Below are 17,817 nucleotides of genomic sequence, written 5' to 3'. Positions count from 1 at the left end.
CTACGTTGTGCAACTGATACAAGGTCATACGCTGATTAAACCTCTGTAAAATGGGGAAAGTATTTGAGTGCGCCACAAAATCTCTTACGAAATATTAATAAATATGGAAAGCAAATACTTCTAGATTATTTCATGTGTTGAAGTTGATTCAAACTGACTTAAATGGGCTGATTCTTCCTAAACTTGGTCAGTTCATCATCATGAACTCTCCTACCACTCCCACACCTGCTTCTGCACCCCAGGATGAACAAGCCCTGATCTGCTATGAAGTTCACATTGTATCCTTAGCAGTCTTGCAATCTGCATTACAATGTGGGCTGTTTTTCAAAGGATAAACAAGCAAAGATCTATTTTAATGTTAAAACGCTGCTTTTACCCAGGATAGTTGCAAGTCACTCAGATGTGAGCACTCACCCAAACATCTAAGAAATGTTCTAAGGAATGCCAAGATAATAGCCACTGAGGCCACACTCCCCCTTCTATGCTAACAGTTGTTATGGCAGTTATTAGGCTGGCAGGTCTGAATTGTTCCCCTTCAATAATGCCCATGTCAAATTCCTAATCCCCAATACCTTCAAATATGACCAGATTTGGAGATAGTCTTTGATGAGACTTATGGAGGTGGGCCCTATCCAATTTGAGTAATGTCCTTATAGGAAAATAAAATTAAAACCAGGAGAAGATGAATCTTCTCCAGAGAAGATTCAGAAGACTCCAGAGATTCCAACTTCTTGGACAACTCAATCCCTGTCTTCCAGAACACCTAGGAAACAAATTTCTGTTATTTAATCCATTCCATTATCTGCTGAGGCATCATCTCTAACAAACTAATACATGTATCAGTAAAACCTATGCTATGATGGCTGCATATAGCATCAACAAGTATCTTACTCAATTCCGGGAATGTGAGACTTGGGATAAGTTTGGAATGTACAAAGCTGATTATTTATTATGTTAGGTAGTCATTTGATTTATTTGTTCTTCAAGTGCATGATTGTATTATTTTTTTCATTCTCAGTATCATGTGCCCCAGAACACTATAGACTACTTTTTTTCTTCCATAATCAGTAGAGACTTGTCTCTGAATCAGATGACATCTGGAAGTTCAAATATTAAAAAAAAAAAAAAAACGAAAAAAACCCCACTAAGCTGGTCTGTTCGAAGCAGGGGGGACCTAAGCCCAGTGCTGCATTAGGATCCTCCAAAGAAGCAGTCAACAGGATGTGTGTATGTATATTGAAAATATTTTTTAAGGAATTGGCTTACATGAGTGTGAGGGCTTGGTAAGTCCAGAGTCTACAGAGGAGGCCAGCTTTGCTGGAACCCAGAGAAGAAATACAAATTGGGGAGGGGGCAGGCAGGGACAACAACTGATATAGTAACACTATTATAATAATAATAAATACTATTTTTTGGCAAATTGAATTTAAAATAAAAACATTAAATGTACCTCTTGTAAACATCAACAATAATAAATACCCAAGTATCCCTTACATGGTGTATATATATTTGAAAAGTTGTATCCTCCTATGTGCATTTTCCAAGAGGCAGGAAACAAACAGCTAGTTCCAGGAGGTTAGAACAAAGCTTGTGAAGGGAGCATTGTCCTGTATTGTTTTGGTTTTTGCATGAGAAGGATGGAAACAGAGTGAAGACAGAGCTGATGAGTGGGAGAGCTCCATTTAGGATTTTAAGCAGAGAGGCAGGTACTTTCAGTACATCTTACTCTTCTCTCTCGAAAACAGGCACCCCTGTGCCTATGTATGAAAGTGTTTTCTCACAATCCATAGAAAATTCCACAAATCCAAGACTTTTTTTTTTTTTTTTTAAGATTTTATTTATTCATGAGAGAGAGAGAGAGAGGCGGAGACAGAGACTCAGGCAGAGGAAGAAGCAGGCTCCACACAGGGAGCCCGACGCGGGACTCGATCCCAGGCCCCCAGGATCAGGCCCTGGGCTGAAGGCAGTGTTAAACCGCTGAGCCACCCGGGCTGCCCCAAGACTTTTTATTAAGACTTTTAAACTATATTGTCAATCATCTCAAACATCATTATTTGTAACAGTATATTGGGGGGGGGGGTGTCCACTGTGTTGTTTTTAAATTTTTTCTATGCCCTGAGGACCTCAAATCTTGCTTCTGCCATTTGGTATTATATCCCAGGGGTGCAGCTCTGCTCTTGGAAACGCATGCTGGTCGGGACAGAGACAGTCATTGGAGATCAAAGTTCATGCTACTTCAATATGTCTCTGACCTGCAGTGACTGAATATAGCTCTAGCCTGGGGCTCAGATGTAGAAATGAGTGCTGGCTGCAATCTCATTTTCTGCTATTAAAAAGATTCATCTATATGTCAAAGGATATTTCTAAGGGTTAAGTAAGTTTTATCTATGCACATCTATTCTGGAATAACGGGCCAATGTTTTCTATGACCACAGACCATGGAACTGATGTGAGGGAATTATATACTTCATGGCCACACCTTTAATATATATATTTAGTACAGAATGGGAGTCTGCTAAGTGCTAGCTATCCTCCTATCTGTCCATGTTAAAAAACATCCATGCACCTAAAATCACCAAACCTGGCCCTGAGAAAGCAGTAGCTTCATTTAAAGTAACAGGTGAAGGACTGGGTATCACTTATTGTCTCTTACAGAACCTTTTATTCATGACCACATCAGTACACAGACACGTAAGTAGGGCAATAGCTCATGGATGAGACCTCAAAGCACCACTTTAACCAAATTATATAGAATGGCCAATATGTAAATATTAGAACCTTCAATTTTTATGGGATTGTTTAAAAGGTAGTAAGAATCAAAATTCCCAGATTTCAGAGATAAGAAAATACATGTTACAATTTGTTTTGCTTTTCTTTTGCACAAATTTCACTCTTAAGAGGCTTTTAATCTGCTTGTTTCTAAATTGTAATCATAACTGAACCAAGGTTTTTGTGGGATATCACTTGTCTCATGCAGTGAGTGTATAATGGGGTTTAGGTTAAATATCACTTAGTACCTATGAATTACTTCACTGTTGTAAGACCTAGTTCTGGTATCACATTCCACTTTTTGGAATCATTCCAGACACACTGTTTCCCCATGGAGGGGGATGGGGCTTAAAACCCCATATAAATCAACACCGTATTGTTCAATGCCCCTGTCCCCTAATTCAGAGATTGGAGGTTTATGCTTTGGAGAAACTGTATGTCCCTTGAGAAGAGTTCTTTGCATTCAGGTGTTGGGAATTCCTACAAGGATCTGATGGATTCCCACATACCTTCCTAAGGTGAAACACCCAAACCTGAAAGCAGGTATTGTAACTACCCGGGGAAGATAATTGGAAAGAATAGCAGGGGGCCAATGGATAGTAATAATACCTAAATTTGATATAGCACAAAAAAAAAAATGCATAAGCCTGTCGTTTCCAACTAAACTCTTAAAGTTTGGCAGCCAAAGAAGAAATCTTGCATCTTCTGAACCATTTTGTTCCCCCTTTTAAGGAAGCTGTCTTTCCATGTCTACCAAGGGGACACAACCATGGCCACATTCTTTTAGTTATCCACCCAGTGTGAGCCCATAAGACTGGACAAGAGCCAACTACAACATAGCTATTTCTCTTAAAAGTTGTCTCACAACACCATATAGTAAAGGAAATCTTTCCATTGTATTTTGGAGAAACTACTGCCCAAATTTCTGTCAAGTTGATGAGAAACCATTGTCACCACTTAGGGAACATAAAAATGCTTATTTATTGAAAGGAATTCTAGATATGAAGATGGAAAAGGTTTTGTTGAACTAGAAACATAAAGGTACCATTTAGAAAAAATCGTCAGTTATATAAAAATATAAAATAATTATAACAGTGACTTGAACATAAGTTATTTTAAATATTGATGAAATGTTCTTTTATATAAAATTGCCCAGATACTTAGAACAATTTTAGAGAGAAATCAGGAAAAAATAAAAATTAGTGTTATAATGGTACAATGCAGTATTAACAAGCTTTAAATCTGGTAATCACAAGAGCATCTTGATTAACATGCTCTGATAAATTACTGTGATTATGTACTTTCCTAAGAAACTTATATTTACCATTAGACCTCACCCCCCACCCCAGTGAAATTGCTTTTGAAACCATCAGAAAGATTCAAATATCAAACTGAAAGTCTTCTCTTCAATAATCATGGTATTTAATATTGGTCATGGTATTAATAGGAATTTGATAATTTAATATGACTATGAAACATTGCACGAACTTCCCAATGATCAATAAATAACCACTTAGATGTGTAAGTCATTGAAGGAATACTAAGTTCTTATTTGTGCTACTTATGGAATATGAGTTTTCTTTAATAAAATCAGGGTATTTCAAGCCTGAGCCAGAGAAAAATTAAAATCAGGATCTTATTCCAGAGAGGAGAAGCCTATCAATGCTTTAGTCCCATTTTTGTTTCCCTTTGAAACACAGTCACAAATCTGTAGTGTTCAAGGTCCTTCAATCTCAATTTCCTTGCAAGTACTTGAAATCTTTTACTCTTTCAAATACCCATATTGTTGTGGCAGGGTTTTTTAAATTATGTTTCCTGTCTTAGAATGCTTTTATTTCAGAAATATAAGAAAAAAAAGTAGTTAAGAAAGAAAAAGTAACACTGTGCAAGAGAAATGCGACTAGGGATTTAGAATAAGAAACGAAATCCTGTCTTTCATAACAATGAGTTACAAACTCTGAATTTCATTTAAGGAGTAGCACAAAAAAAATGATTAAATTGAAAAAAATGTAAATGAAAGAGGGCACAGAGCTATATTTTGTATATTTTTATTGGAGTTCAATTTGCCAACATATAGTATAACCCCCAGTGCTCATCCTGTCAAGTGCCCCCCTCAGTGCCCGTCACCCAGTCATCCCCCCACTCACCTCCCCTTCCACTACCCCTTGTCACAGAACTATTTTAAAGAAGAGTTTTACAATAAGCATTTTCAACAGGCAATATCATTTTGATTTTAAATTAAGAGGAAGATAATTCAGTGTGGTCAGGGAGAGGACCTCGGGCAAGGACGGAAGGCTGAGTGTGGATTCAGATGAGGACAGCACCTCTGTCCCATTTGACCTAGCTGGCCGAGCCGTATTCCCATTTCCTCAGGGGACCCTAAGTTACCACTTTCCACCCTTCACATACTAGTTTCTACCCGTGAGTCACTGTCAGTGTTGAGATGCTGGTGTCCAGGACCACACAGAGCACAGTGGAGTTAAATCTTCTATTCCTGTGGGAATAGAATCCCACAGGAATCTTCTATTCCGTGGCACCACTATCCGAAGAAACCTAATAAACTCTGTCAATTCATCACAATCAAAGTACAAAAAGCATTTTAGTGTTTCAATATTTCTTGATGACTCAACTGTGTGGCTTTAATTGAAAAGATGCCGTATTAGCGAGATAGCTATCGGAGACCCCATAGGTAGTATTCCACGGTGTTACCTGAGTGAAGACATCCAGACTTTTTATAGTGTGCGCCATCGATCTAATAAGTCTCCTGAAACCTATTTTATCTTTGTTAATCATAAATGTATGAGCTTTCTAAACATATTCTTTGCCAGTAGAGATTGTACTTGTCATCCACTCATTTTGAAGGAAAAATCATAAACTGTGCAATGTGATAAAAATGGCATAATAATAAAAAGAACGTTTGGGATGTTCCACTATTGCAGTGAGCACAGAGGAGGATTAAAATAACATTTTCCTCCAGCCTGTTCTTTAAAATTAACTTTTAACTATCGACATTGTAGGTTCTAATAGCTTAATAACATATTTATAAGGAATCCCTTCAATCTTTTCTTATGGAATTCTAATGTGGTTTTGGTCATTGTTAGGGCAATTCCAAGAATCATTTGTCTGTATCATGAAGACAAGCTTGCAAGTGCTGTTAATAATTCCAGAAGGAGACAGATGGAGCCAACTGAATGCAACATGCTGCATCGCTCCAGGGTCAGCTCCCCCAAGGAGCAGAAATAACTAATAACAGTATTCTCTCAAAATGTTTTTTCTTTTAACTTTTCACATGCTTTTGTGGAAAACTGATCACTTATCAGTGTGCACTCTCCAAAGAAATTGGTTTTCTGCGGAATTGTGGAAGTATTCGTGAAATAATATTTAACTTTTAATTCCGAATGGTGCTAGATATTCAATATTTGATAGCTCTCTACTTGATGTTCCATTACCCAGGTCTTGATCTCATACCAAGTTCCCTTCAGAATCAACAGGCAGGAATTCTTTGTGTAGAAATGCTGCCCGTTTGTTGACTGTCCTGATATAAACTCGCCCCAGAAAGCATTTAGGAACAAAGAATTTTAGGAAGACGCAGGATATAGATTTTATTAATATAGCAAACTTCAATGAGGAGACTCCTAAAATTGCCATTAGGCAGTCATGAAAGGAGAGCTTACTAGCCCCTAATCATTTTATTTCAATTAGCATTTGTACTGGTGTATCTATTCATCTTGAGACTACGTGCTCTGAAACAATTATTACATTTGAATAAACACAAAATTGAGCAGAATTGGGAGGAATTTTCAGACTCATTATCTCACTCTGATCTGAATATGAATGGCTATGCCCTTTGATACTGACTATGGTAGTGAATTAAATTATTCAAAGTTGGTTTTTTTCCCCCCAAATTCCTCTTCTTCAACCAGAGATACATGTGGAGTGACTTCTATATACTAACAAGTCTTTGAAGTATTAAGGAGTTAATAGTCTTCAAAACATCATGATGCTCACTTGCATGCAGCTCAGAACTTAGAGTCGAAAACCAGTGTGAAAGGAATCAGGAGGGTCGATGTAGAATCACACTGAACGGAAGAAGCGGAGACTTCTAAAAAGGTCTGATCTGGGCTCTGGGAGGCAGTAGGCTCTTCCTGGGAGAAGCAGCCTCAAAGTTGAGGTTTGAAGAGCTAGTGGTTATTTCCCAGGCCTGCAGAGGTGTGGGTCCAGCCTGCCAGGAAGACAAGTGCTCTTAAGTGATCGCTGAGCTCATCTGTGCTTCAACCATGTGTCGTCACTTTTATAACATTTTTTTTTTCATAACTTGACCTCAAACCATGCTTGCCTCTTGTTATTATTAGTCTTGATGGAAGTGAAGCTCTAAAACATAGCGATTCAGGTGAAACCACAGAAATTGTTCTCTCTCATTTGACAATTGAGAAAATGGGCACAGAGAATAAAAATGATTTGTTGAAAGTCGACACAAATAATTGTTATCAGAGTTAGACTTGGAATCTATCTTGGTCAAAAGGAAAACAGCAAAAGAAATGAGCTGATTTTTTTTTTTTTTTGCAAAAAATCATTTTCTTAAAAAACAAAAACAAAACCTTAAAGTTTTCAAAAGGTCTGTTTAGGTCGATGTGTCCATGTCGGTGACGACTTCTAAATTAATCTGTGAAGATTAATCTAGTCTCTTCACAGACTAGAGAGAGCTACTCCTTAAAAAAGTTATCCAGTGGTCAAATTAATTTTTGGAAATCATGCCTTTAACATTCCGCCTTGGCGCTACCACATGATCATATTCTATTAAAAATTCTGAGAAATGCTAGATAGCTGATTTTTTTTAGCCCAATATTTCTTGAGCCTATTTGCTGCTACATGTATTTCATAGAACACCTTCAATTCTTCATTCTAGACATGTTTATTCATCAGGTATTACGTGTCAATCACTATTTTAAATACTTAAGGTCACAGCGAGGAAAATTGTGGCAATTCCATAACCCCATGTAATCGTATTCTGATGCAGGCTAGGGATAGAACAAACCAGGAGAGCAGGGTGGTGACAAGGGTTTCGCAGAGCATCTGAATTCGGAGCTTAGCTAGGGGTTGACCTATCTCAGCCTGGCTGCTAGATCAAAGGCCTCTCTGAAAGGGTGACATTTAGACTAAGTTCTGAGTAACTAGGGGGGCCAGGCTATGCAAAGATTATTGCAGGTGGACTACATTCCTAGCAGATAAGCCCTAAGGAAATAGGCTCGCCACACTTGACAGAGACCCCAATATGGTGAAGTCAAAGACAAGCTGGCAGCTAGGGCTATGGCCCCGGGGGCTAGAGATGTGAAATGCAGTTAGCAACAGACACCATCTTATCGGAGGTTGTAACCAAGAGCAAATAATTTGGTTTTGGGATACAATAGGTTGCAGTGTGAGAATACTGGAGATAGTAAGCAATTCGATCCTACTTTTGTTTAATAAAGTCTTGTTTTTGTGGCTAACATGGAGAAAGGGGTCCAGGAGGCCAAGAACAAAAATGGAACATCAACAAAATACCTACAGAAAGATCCCCAGAAAGATGATGATGGCTTGGATAAGGGCTGAGACAGAAGACGTGATCGGGATGGAAAGGATGCAGGAGATTTGGGTAAAGGCTTTGCGGAGAGTCCTTAAGACTTGTTATGTAAGGTATGAGAAACGGGAGGAGGAGAGAAATCGGGGAAAACTAGGGTTTGGGAAACACGGATAAAGATCAAGTTCTTTGTTCCTGTGAGATTTACTGATGATTGTAGCTGACCTGCAATATTAGTTTCAGGGTTACAGCACAGTCATCCAACGTTTCTATCCACGCAGTGACTGACCCCCATGGTAAACCTAACTCCAACGATCTCCATACAAAGCTGCTATATATAAACAATATTCCCTCTGCCACACATTCTATCCTCCTGTCCCATTTCATCACTGGCAGGTCGTACCTTTTAGTCCCCTTCCTCTACTTTGCCCATCCTCCTACCTCCTTTGGTAAACACCAGATTGTTCTTTGTGTACGAGTCTTTCTGTTTTTTTTTTTTTTTTAATTTTTATGTTTTGTCTTTCAAGACACAGGATGTTGGAATCTGACAGTATGTTAATGCAATTTTCTCAAAACTGAATATTCTATGAAAATCTAACAGATTCTTAATTATAGATGCATTATAATTAAGTGAAAGCCGTGACAGGTGTTCCAAACTGAAAATAAGCACGTTGAGAAGAGCCATGAGAACTTACATAGCATTATCATTTATTTTCCATGTGCACAAAGGTGTGTGTTTTCTGGCCAGGAATGTGAAGAACTGTATTGTGGTTAAACTTGGGTTGTCTCTCTAAATGTGAAGTGACTTTCAAATAGGACGGTCCCAGGTACTGCCATATGGGCTGTTAGAATCCAGTATGGGACGTAATTAAGTTCTCTGTGGCATAACGTTTTGCTCATTGATGTGGAGTACGTCACCCACAGTCACGTAGATGTCAGGTCTTGCCAAGCATGGGAATCCTAGTCTGTACATTAAGATTCCTATTTGTGTAGAAATATCAAGATCCTTGATTCTCTGATTTTAAATTGTGCTCACTGTATCATTAATTTGAATAAGCTCTTGGGGATGGAACTCATGAGAGCCACTGTTCCAGAACATGCATGCACGTGAAGTGTGGGCCAACTGTCCCAGCTTCATTTTTTGCATAACCGACAACAATTTATAGGACCGTCTTTTTGTATTCAAATATTCATTATTATATATTGGAGAAGTACAAGGATGTTGACAACATATATCCTGATAAAATTCACAACTGAGTCAATAAATTGGGTTTATCTGCCTTTCAAAAACAATGTTTTTATTTGAAGAGGTTTTTACAGAAAGATTAGTTCCATATGAATAACTCATCTCATTGATGTAATTGAAATTTTATCTTGGGCTTTGATCTAGCAGAAAACATTGCAGGAATATGACAGTACCTTGGGGAAATCTAGATGTCGCAGGGGAATTACAAGTTAAAAGATCACATCATGAAAGACCAGACATGTTTTGAGTCACTAAAGTAATATTTTATTAAAATGTGTGTTTTTTTTTTCCCCAACCAGATACATACGATCTCTAACTACAGGTGCTACTGAAACAGGCTGCCTTTTGAGGTCTTTAATTATTCATGATTAATTATTTCTATTTATACAGAATATTTGATTCCAATCACCTGCAGTTTAAATATAACTTTGCAAGGGTATGTGCAGTTCCTTTTAGTTTCGGCAGACAATTCAAGACTATCTTATTCCGTCTGAGCCCATCAACTGGGTGGCTTATGAACCCTAGGAATTTATTTCTCACAATTCCAGAGGCTGAAGTCCAAGATCAGGGAGCCAATATGGTTGTGTTCTGGTAGGGACCTGCTTTCTGGTTGTAGACAGTTGACTTCTCTCCGTGCTGTCAAATAGTGAAAGGGGCGAGGGTGCTCTCTGGAGATCTTCTATTAGGGTACTAATCCCATTCATAAGAGCTCCCCCCTTTTGCTCTAACCGCCTCCCTATGGGTTCACTTTCTAATACTATCACTTTATGTGTTAGGATTTTCAACTAAGAATTTTAGAAGGAGCACAAATACATGATATAGCAAGAGTGAAAGGTAAGTTTGTACCTACTCTTTGAAAAAACGTAGTATTTCAAGAAGGAACAAACATAATTACATTAAAGATCAAAACTGTCTGAAGATATAGGGTTTTATAATTATCTTCTCTATGTCAGATATGCCACTGTTTAAATATATGTTCATAATTGGGTTCTAATACTAAACCCTAAATTAATTTTTGAATAAATTATTAAGGACCAAATTATCAAAACCCAGGTATATGCTGTAAAGAGACCCTACAGGACTCAGAAGTAGGATCCCAGAGAAGGGAAAAGAGGCAAACAACTTGATTGAGCCAGAAGCAGACTTTAAGCTACTGGGAAAGATTCCAGCCAGCCACGAGGATGTATTTTAAGTTCCATACTTGACACTCGGAAGACAAGACTTCTGAGATGTTGAATCTGAGATAGTTTTATGGTCCTCTGGCCTCTAAGACATAAAAAGACTGCCTTAGTTGTGGAGGAAATCTGAGCTTACCAATTAGAAAGGACTATCCTCTCTTAAAAAGTGTCTTGTCATTCAAGTCCTTAATTAGTAATCATTTTCCTCAGAAATTTCTTCAGAATTTGCATCTTAGGCTAATTTCAAGCATAAATTATTCTTGTAACTCATTTCAAGCCCCAGATTCGTCATCATCAACTTCCTTTGTGACCTGAAGTAGTGGTTTCTTTGCGTGAGTTTTGCCTAGGTTGACCACATGCAGAATGTCTTCTCTCTGGTGACCATGCCCAGCTCCACCATGCTACAAAGGACTCTAAATGAGGTCATTGCATCATCACATCGAAGCCTTTATTCTCAGAACAAGATAAAGTGATAAAGAATATTATCATGTTGGAAGTCCAGTTAAAACAAGGAATTTTCTTTTAGTAAGAATTCATCAAAATGGATTTCTATTTTGCGTCTGATTTTGTCACTTCATCTCAATTTTCAATCTTGCTCTACTGTACAATGAGTTGATAATTATAGAAGTTTATTTTATATCAAAATTATATTTAAAGCTTCCAAATTCTACACAATCTGGACTAAGCCTGAAAATGTTGACTAATCCAACATTTGATGTGGCTCCTCCAGTCTCCTTATGTGCTTCAGAGTTCATTTTCCATGACTACCTGCTGTATCTTTGAGAGCTGTTGATTCTCTAGAGTAGACCTGTTCCTCAGCAGGTCTGAGAAATATGTATTTTATCTCCCAAGAACAAACTTTATATGCTTCTCCATTCTCCTGCCTCAACCAAGTAAATAAATGAAACCCCACCACCCATCTCACAGCCACACACCCTCCCTAATACCCCTGAGGAAGGTGCTTCTCAACTCTTTTCCATGTGGATTTTTTTCCATTTATTTTTACTGTTCCCTCAGTGAACAAACAATCTTTAAAATTTGACCCACCACATATGCTAAAAAGAACTAGAATGCTTCCTTCTAAAAGACCTTCCTGAGAAATTCCTGGAAGAAGAAAACATACCCAAGGGCCCCTATTACCATGGAGTCTCACAAAAGAAGAGCACCAGCATTTTAGCACATTTCAAGTGTTTAAAACTTAAAAATCATCATCAGTATTAAATAGTAGTTTACAAAAAAACACAAAACACATCAGTCTTTTTATAGTACTAGAACAACACTAAAATCTTTAGAATTCCTATTTTATTAAAGCCTGTGTCAAGTGGTACCATTTACTCAATGGTCCATTAGTTTATTGTTTTCAAATATTAAACTCTAGTTAGTTAACTTATAGTCTAATATGTTTTTCAGGAGTAGACTTGAGTGATTCATTACTTACGTATATCACCCAGTGCTCAGCATAACAAGTGTCCTCCTTAAGGCCCATCACCCATTCCATCCCCACCCATCATCCCTCCATCAACCCTCAGTTTGTTCTCCAAAATTAAGAGGCTTTTATGGTTTCCTACCCTCTTTTTTCCTCCTTCCCCTGTTTATCTCTTGTTTCTTAAGTTCCACATTTGAGTGAAATCCTATGGGATTTGTCTTTCTATGACTGACTTATTTTGCTTAGCATTATACTCTCTAGATCCATATATGTCCTCGCAAATGACAAGATCTCATTCTTCTGAGTATATATTCATAAAATAAATATAAAATATAAATGTTTTTAATGTATATATACACACACACTACATACCACATATATACATACATATCATGTCTTTATACATCTGCCGATGGACATTTAGGCTATTTCTATAATTTGGCTATTGTTGATAAAGCTGCTATAAACATCGGAGTGCATGTGCCACCTTCCAATCAAGATGTTGGCATCCTTTGGGGAAATACCTAGTGGTGAAATTGCTGGGTCATACAGTAGTTGTATTTTTGAGGAACCTCCACACTGTTTTCCAGAGCGGCTGTACCAGTTTACATTCCCACCAACAGTATAAGAGGATTCCTCTTTCCCCACATCCTTGCCAACATATTTTGTTTCCTGCGTTAATTTGAGCTATTCTGTCAAGAGTGAGGTGGATCTCACTGTGGTTCTGATTGTATTTCCCTGATGACTGATGTTGAGCATCTTTCCATGTGTCTATTTGGCATCTAGATGTCGTCATTGGAAAAGTATCTATTCGTGTCTTCCTCCCATTTCTTAACTGGGTTATTTGTTTTTTGAGTGTCGAGTTTGATAACTTCCTTATAAATCTTGGATACTAACCCTTTACCATGTATGTCATTTGCAAATATCTTCTCCCATTCCATAGGGTGCCTTTTAGTTTTGCTGATTTTTTTTTTTTCCTTCACTTTGCTGGAGATTTTATTTTGATGAAGTTCCAGTAGTTGTTTGTTTTTGTTTCCCTTGCTTTGGGAGACATTTTTTGTAAGAAATTTCTATTGCTGATATCAAAGAGATTGCTTCCTGTCTTCTCGAGGATTTTGAGGGTTTCCTGCCTCACATTTAGGTCTTTCATCCACTTTAAATTCATCCTTGTGTATGCTATAAGAAAGCGGTCCAGTTTCACTTTTTTGCATGTTGCTGTCCAGTTTTCCCAACACCATTTGTTGAAGAGACTGTCTTTTTTTTTTCCCCCACCAGATATTCTGTTCTGCCTTTTCAAAGGTTAGTTGACCATATAGTTGTGGATTTGTTTCTAGGTCTTCTATTCCACTGACTCATGTGTCTGTTTCTGTGCCAGTATCATACTGTCTTGATGATTCTAGCTTTGTAATATAGCTTGAAGTCAGGATTTGGGATACCTTCAGTTTTATTTTTATTTTTTTTCAAGATTGCTTTGGCTATTTGGGGTCTTTTTCAGCTCCTACAAATTTTAGGATGGTTCTAGCTCTGTGTAAAACTCTGGTGGTATTTCGATAGGGGTTGCTTTATTTATTTTTTATTTATTTTTTTTTTATAGTACAAAGTTAGGGATCTTTATTCAGACAGTAAAGCACAGCAAAGTGGGAGGACTATGCGGTCTCCATGGCAACAGAAAGTCTCCACTAAATGTAAGGTCCATAAGTGTAAGGTTCTTGACTTTTATCAGGCAGACTCTTCCTGGTTCAGGAGAAACATATTTTAACTTGATGAGAACAAAACTAGGCAGCCTGGCTGTAGTGCAGAAGGGTGGCTGGCTGGCTGGTCAGTTCTTCTGGAAGTGCTTAGTGAGTATGTCCAGCAGCTCCTGCTTCTTCAACCCGCCTTTCAGCCCACACACCCTGCAGGCTTCCTTCAGCATGGGCACAGTGAGCTTACCCAGCGTGCCCTTGTTGACATGGGCCCTCAGCTCCTCTTCAGATAACTCCATCTTGGGCCTTTTGCTTCCAAGACCTTCATCATCTTGTCTCCGCTTGGGAGCTTTTCCTTCAGGACTGTAATCTGGTGGGTAGACAAGCTCCTTAAACTCATTCACCAAGGAGCCCAGTCTTTTATCTATTGCTTCAATCTTAGGCAGTGTCAGATCCTCCGCCTGCTCGGGTTCCATCAAATCCAAAGCCAGCACCTCCAGGTTCCTGAAGTGTTGCTGCAGCACTGGGTTCTCAAAGCTGCCACTTCTGTAATTGAGTCGGAGCTTCTGAACAATAGCCTTCATCTTGTCTATCTGCTCTGGGTTTGCCATGACTTTTTCAGTAAAGGGCACCTTGCGTTTATCATCAGCATAGGGTAAGAAGACAAGCTGAAAGGCTGGGGGTGTCACCTGAATTTTCTGGTCATCTAGCTCCTCTTCTTGTGGCAACAAGGCCACAAAATAAGGAGGGATGTTCCGACGGGGGGTGTATCTGCACACTGCCATGACCTCCTTCTCCAGACACTTGGTGAGCAGAGCAATAAACAGGGTTGAGCTCCCATTCACCAAGGACTCTTCAGGGTACACAAACAGGGAGGGCCTCAGGTAATGGTGCTTCTTCAACATTATCAAGGGCTTGAAACCGATGAGAATCAAACCTGGTTCATCAAAGCGTTTCAGCTCTTCTGTTTCCTCTTTCTCTAGTACAATCTGACGATTCCCATAGTTCTGAGATCTCTTGGTGTCACTAGGCAAAAGCAAACTGCCCGTATTTACATTAAATGTCCGGGTTTTGGATTTCACTGGCTCATTGGTCTCCCGATAAAGCCTCACCGGAGGAGGTCTGACAGCCTTCTGGACCATATTATAAATGCCGACAGTGAGTGCAGTATCCTTGCTGAGCTTAAGCTTCAACCTGCAGAGCACACGCTTCCGGGTCTCCTTGGCACGAACCTTCCTCAACAGGTCTTCTAGCTTGCTCGATTCCTCGAAGTGAACCCCTAGGTCCTCATCCTCTGCTATGCTGATGATATCTCGGTAGAACAAGGATATGTCAAAACCCCCACGTTTCTTCAAGTGCATCAAGTCCAAGAAGATACCTGTGTCACGGAGATCCCCAGCTTTGGTCCTGGCCCTGCTAGCTTTGGCACTGTCATTGCCATGGGGGTCATCTTCATTGGTGAACAGCATGATCCTCTTATGGCTCATCTTAATCTGGACATCGCTAAAGAGGTTGGCATACACCCACAGCACCTCACTCAGTGAGTAGTCAGATCCATGGCCAATTAGGTCTTGGAAATGTTTTTTCCCCCGCTCCCCCTTAAACTGGTCAAGCTCAAGCACTCGTTTAGCACCTGGATTATCCAACTCCTGTAAGAGGTAAATATTTTTGAAATTCACTGAATTTTTATCCTTCTCAGTACCATAGAACACCACTGCCAAGAGATCTTGATTACTGCTTATGATCTTATTGGTATACACACTCTGGATACACTGGATGCTCATGTCAAAAGGAGTCAGTTCAACTTCACCCTGAGATTCAAACATGGCCCTAGAACCATCAACCAAAAAAATCAAACTATCTCTTCCTGAATATGTGTATTCTCCACCGGCTTCAAGGCCGTCTTCTTGCTCTTCTTCTTCATCGCCCTCGTTTTTGTAATAAGACTCCCAGCCTGACATATTGTTTATTGCTCACTGAGGCACAAGGAAGAGATCAATTTGGACCGATAGGGGTTGCTTTAAATGTGTAGATTGCTTTGCGTAGTATAGACATTTTAAAAGTATTTGTTCTTCCAATCCATGAGGATTGAACGTTTTCCTATTTCTTTGTGTCATCTTCAATCTCTTTCATATGTTTTCTATAATTTTCTGAGTACAGATTTTTTTTTTTACATCTTTGGTTAGGTTTATACCTAAGTATCTTATTTTTTGTGCAGACGTAAATGAGATTGATTCCTTAGTTTCTCTTTCTGCTTCTTCATTATTGGTATATAAAAATGCAACAGATTTCTGTACACTGATTTTTATATCCTACGACTGCTGAATTTGTGTATCAGTTCTAGCAACTTTGGTGGAGTCTTTTGAGTTTTCCACATACTATTTTGTCACCTGAAAATGGTGTAGAAGAGTTTGACTTCTTCCTTGCCAATTTGGATGCTTTTTAATTTTTGTTGTCTGATTGCTAAGGCTAGGGCTTCCAGTACTATATTAAATAACATCGATGAGAGGGACATTCCTGTCTTGTTCCTGATGGTAGAGGAAAAGCTCTTAGTTTTTCCCCACTGAGGACTATGTTAGCTGTGGGTCTTTTGTATATGGCCTTGATATTGAGACACTGATTGATTTTTGAATATTGAACCACCTTGAAGCCCAGTAATAAATCCCACTTGATCGTGGTAAATGATTCTCTTAATGTACTGTTAGATTTGATTTGCTAGTATCTTGCTGAGAATATTTGCTAGTATCCATGTTTAGTCTTTAGAGCAATGCTATACAGTATATTGTGAGCCACATACATAAATAGTAATTTTTCTAGTAGCCGAATTAAAAAAGTGAAATTAATTTCCACGTAAATTTTATTAATCCAATATACACCAAATATTTCAACATATGACCAACATAAAAATGTTACTAAAATCTTACTTTCTTTTTGCCTACTAAGTCAATGAAACCCGTACTGTTTTTCACAGTTACAATGCATGTCTATTCAGATTCCTCACATTTCAACAGTTAATGACCACATGTGGCTAGTGGTTGCAATATTGGACATTGCACCTCTGGAGGGGAAGAAAAAGGTACATATGATGATAACGTCTATTTATATTTCTTATTGGAAGCTTTACAGCTTTGAGCCTTGGGAGGGAAATTGCTTGTTATTATTTGAAAAACATTGTACAGAGTACCTGAAAGTCTCACAGAATTCATAGGCTTTTTGTGTGTGTGCTGGTTTGTGGAAAAATGTAATTAAGGAAAGGAATTGACTTTTTTTTTTTTTTTTTTTTTTTAGAATTCGTTTCTCAAATAAATCAACAACTTTGTCAAATTAGACATAGTCTCCCAAACTACAGATATTTCCAATGCAATGCTTTATTCTACTGGTGAAGGAAATATTTCTTCAGAAACAGGAGACTAGTTTCACATTTACACTTCTATTCCCACACCTTACAAACCATCCAAAACCAAAATGAAGGTGAAGCAAAAGGGGCCTTTGAATAAAAGGAAAGTTTGGTGATATTTATCAGGGGCACAGGTGTCATTGGACTTAATTAGATCTTTTGAGCTGTTTGTATAATACTAGTATAAATTGAAAGGCAGATGTAAAACCCCAAGTATTTAATTCTCCACGGTAATGGAGGCTTGCAATGATAAACATTTTAGTACATTAAGATAGTTTAAAAATTATCATTATCAAAATAATCTTTAAAATATGTTTATATTTAAGATTGGCAAAATATTTTAGAGAACAAAACACATAAGTATACTTAATGCATTATGAAAAAACATTAATTAAAAAATAAAGGAGCACTTGGGCGGCTCAGTCAGTTAAGTGTCTGACACTTGATCTCAGCTCAGGTCTTGAATTCAGGGTCATGAGTTCAGGCCCCACACCCAGTGTGGAGCCTACTTAAAAAAAAAAAAAAAAAAAAGATACAATTCCATCCTGAAATGTCCCCA

At 38.3% G+C, this 17,817-nt stretch overlaps 2 protein-coding genes across 2 annotated transcripts in view; both read right to left on the bottom strand.

Moving 5' to 3' along the window:
- The window catches only part of CSMD1 (CUB and Sushi multiple domains 1), a 1,877,909-nt gene that overhangs the window by 788,453 nt on the left and 1,071,639 nt on the right, over nucleotides 1-17,817 (bottom strand). The window lies entirely within an intron of this gene.
- Nucleotides 13,771-15,853, bottom strand: LOC121489795 (X-ray repair cross-complementing protein 6-like). Its single transcript, XM_041753150.1, has one exon. The coding sequence runs from the start codon at nucleotides 15,820-15,822 to the stop codon at nucleotides 13,996-13,998; it is 1,827 nt and encodes a 608-aa protein (XP_041609084.1). The 5' UTR covers nucleotides 15,823-15,853; the 3' UTR covers nucleotides 13,771-13,995.

This window comes from Vulpes lagopus, chromosome 4, assembly GCF_018345385.1.
Source record: "Vulpes lagopus strain Blue_001 chromosome 4, ASM1834538v1, whole genome shotgun sequence".
Classification (NCBI taxonomy): domain Eukaryota; kingdom Metazoa; phylum Chordata; class Mammalia; order Carnivora; family Canidae; genus Vulpes; species Vulpes lagopus.
The sequence above is the reverse complement of the archived record's forward strand: the minus strand, read 5'-3'. Positions and strand labels throughout refer to the sequence as shown.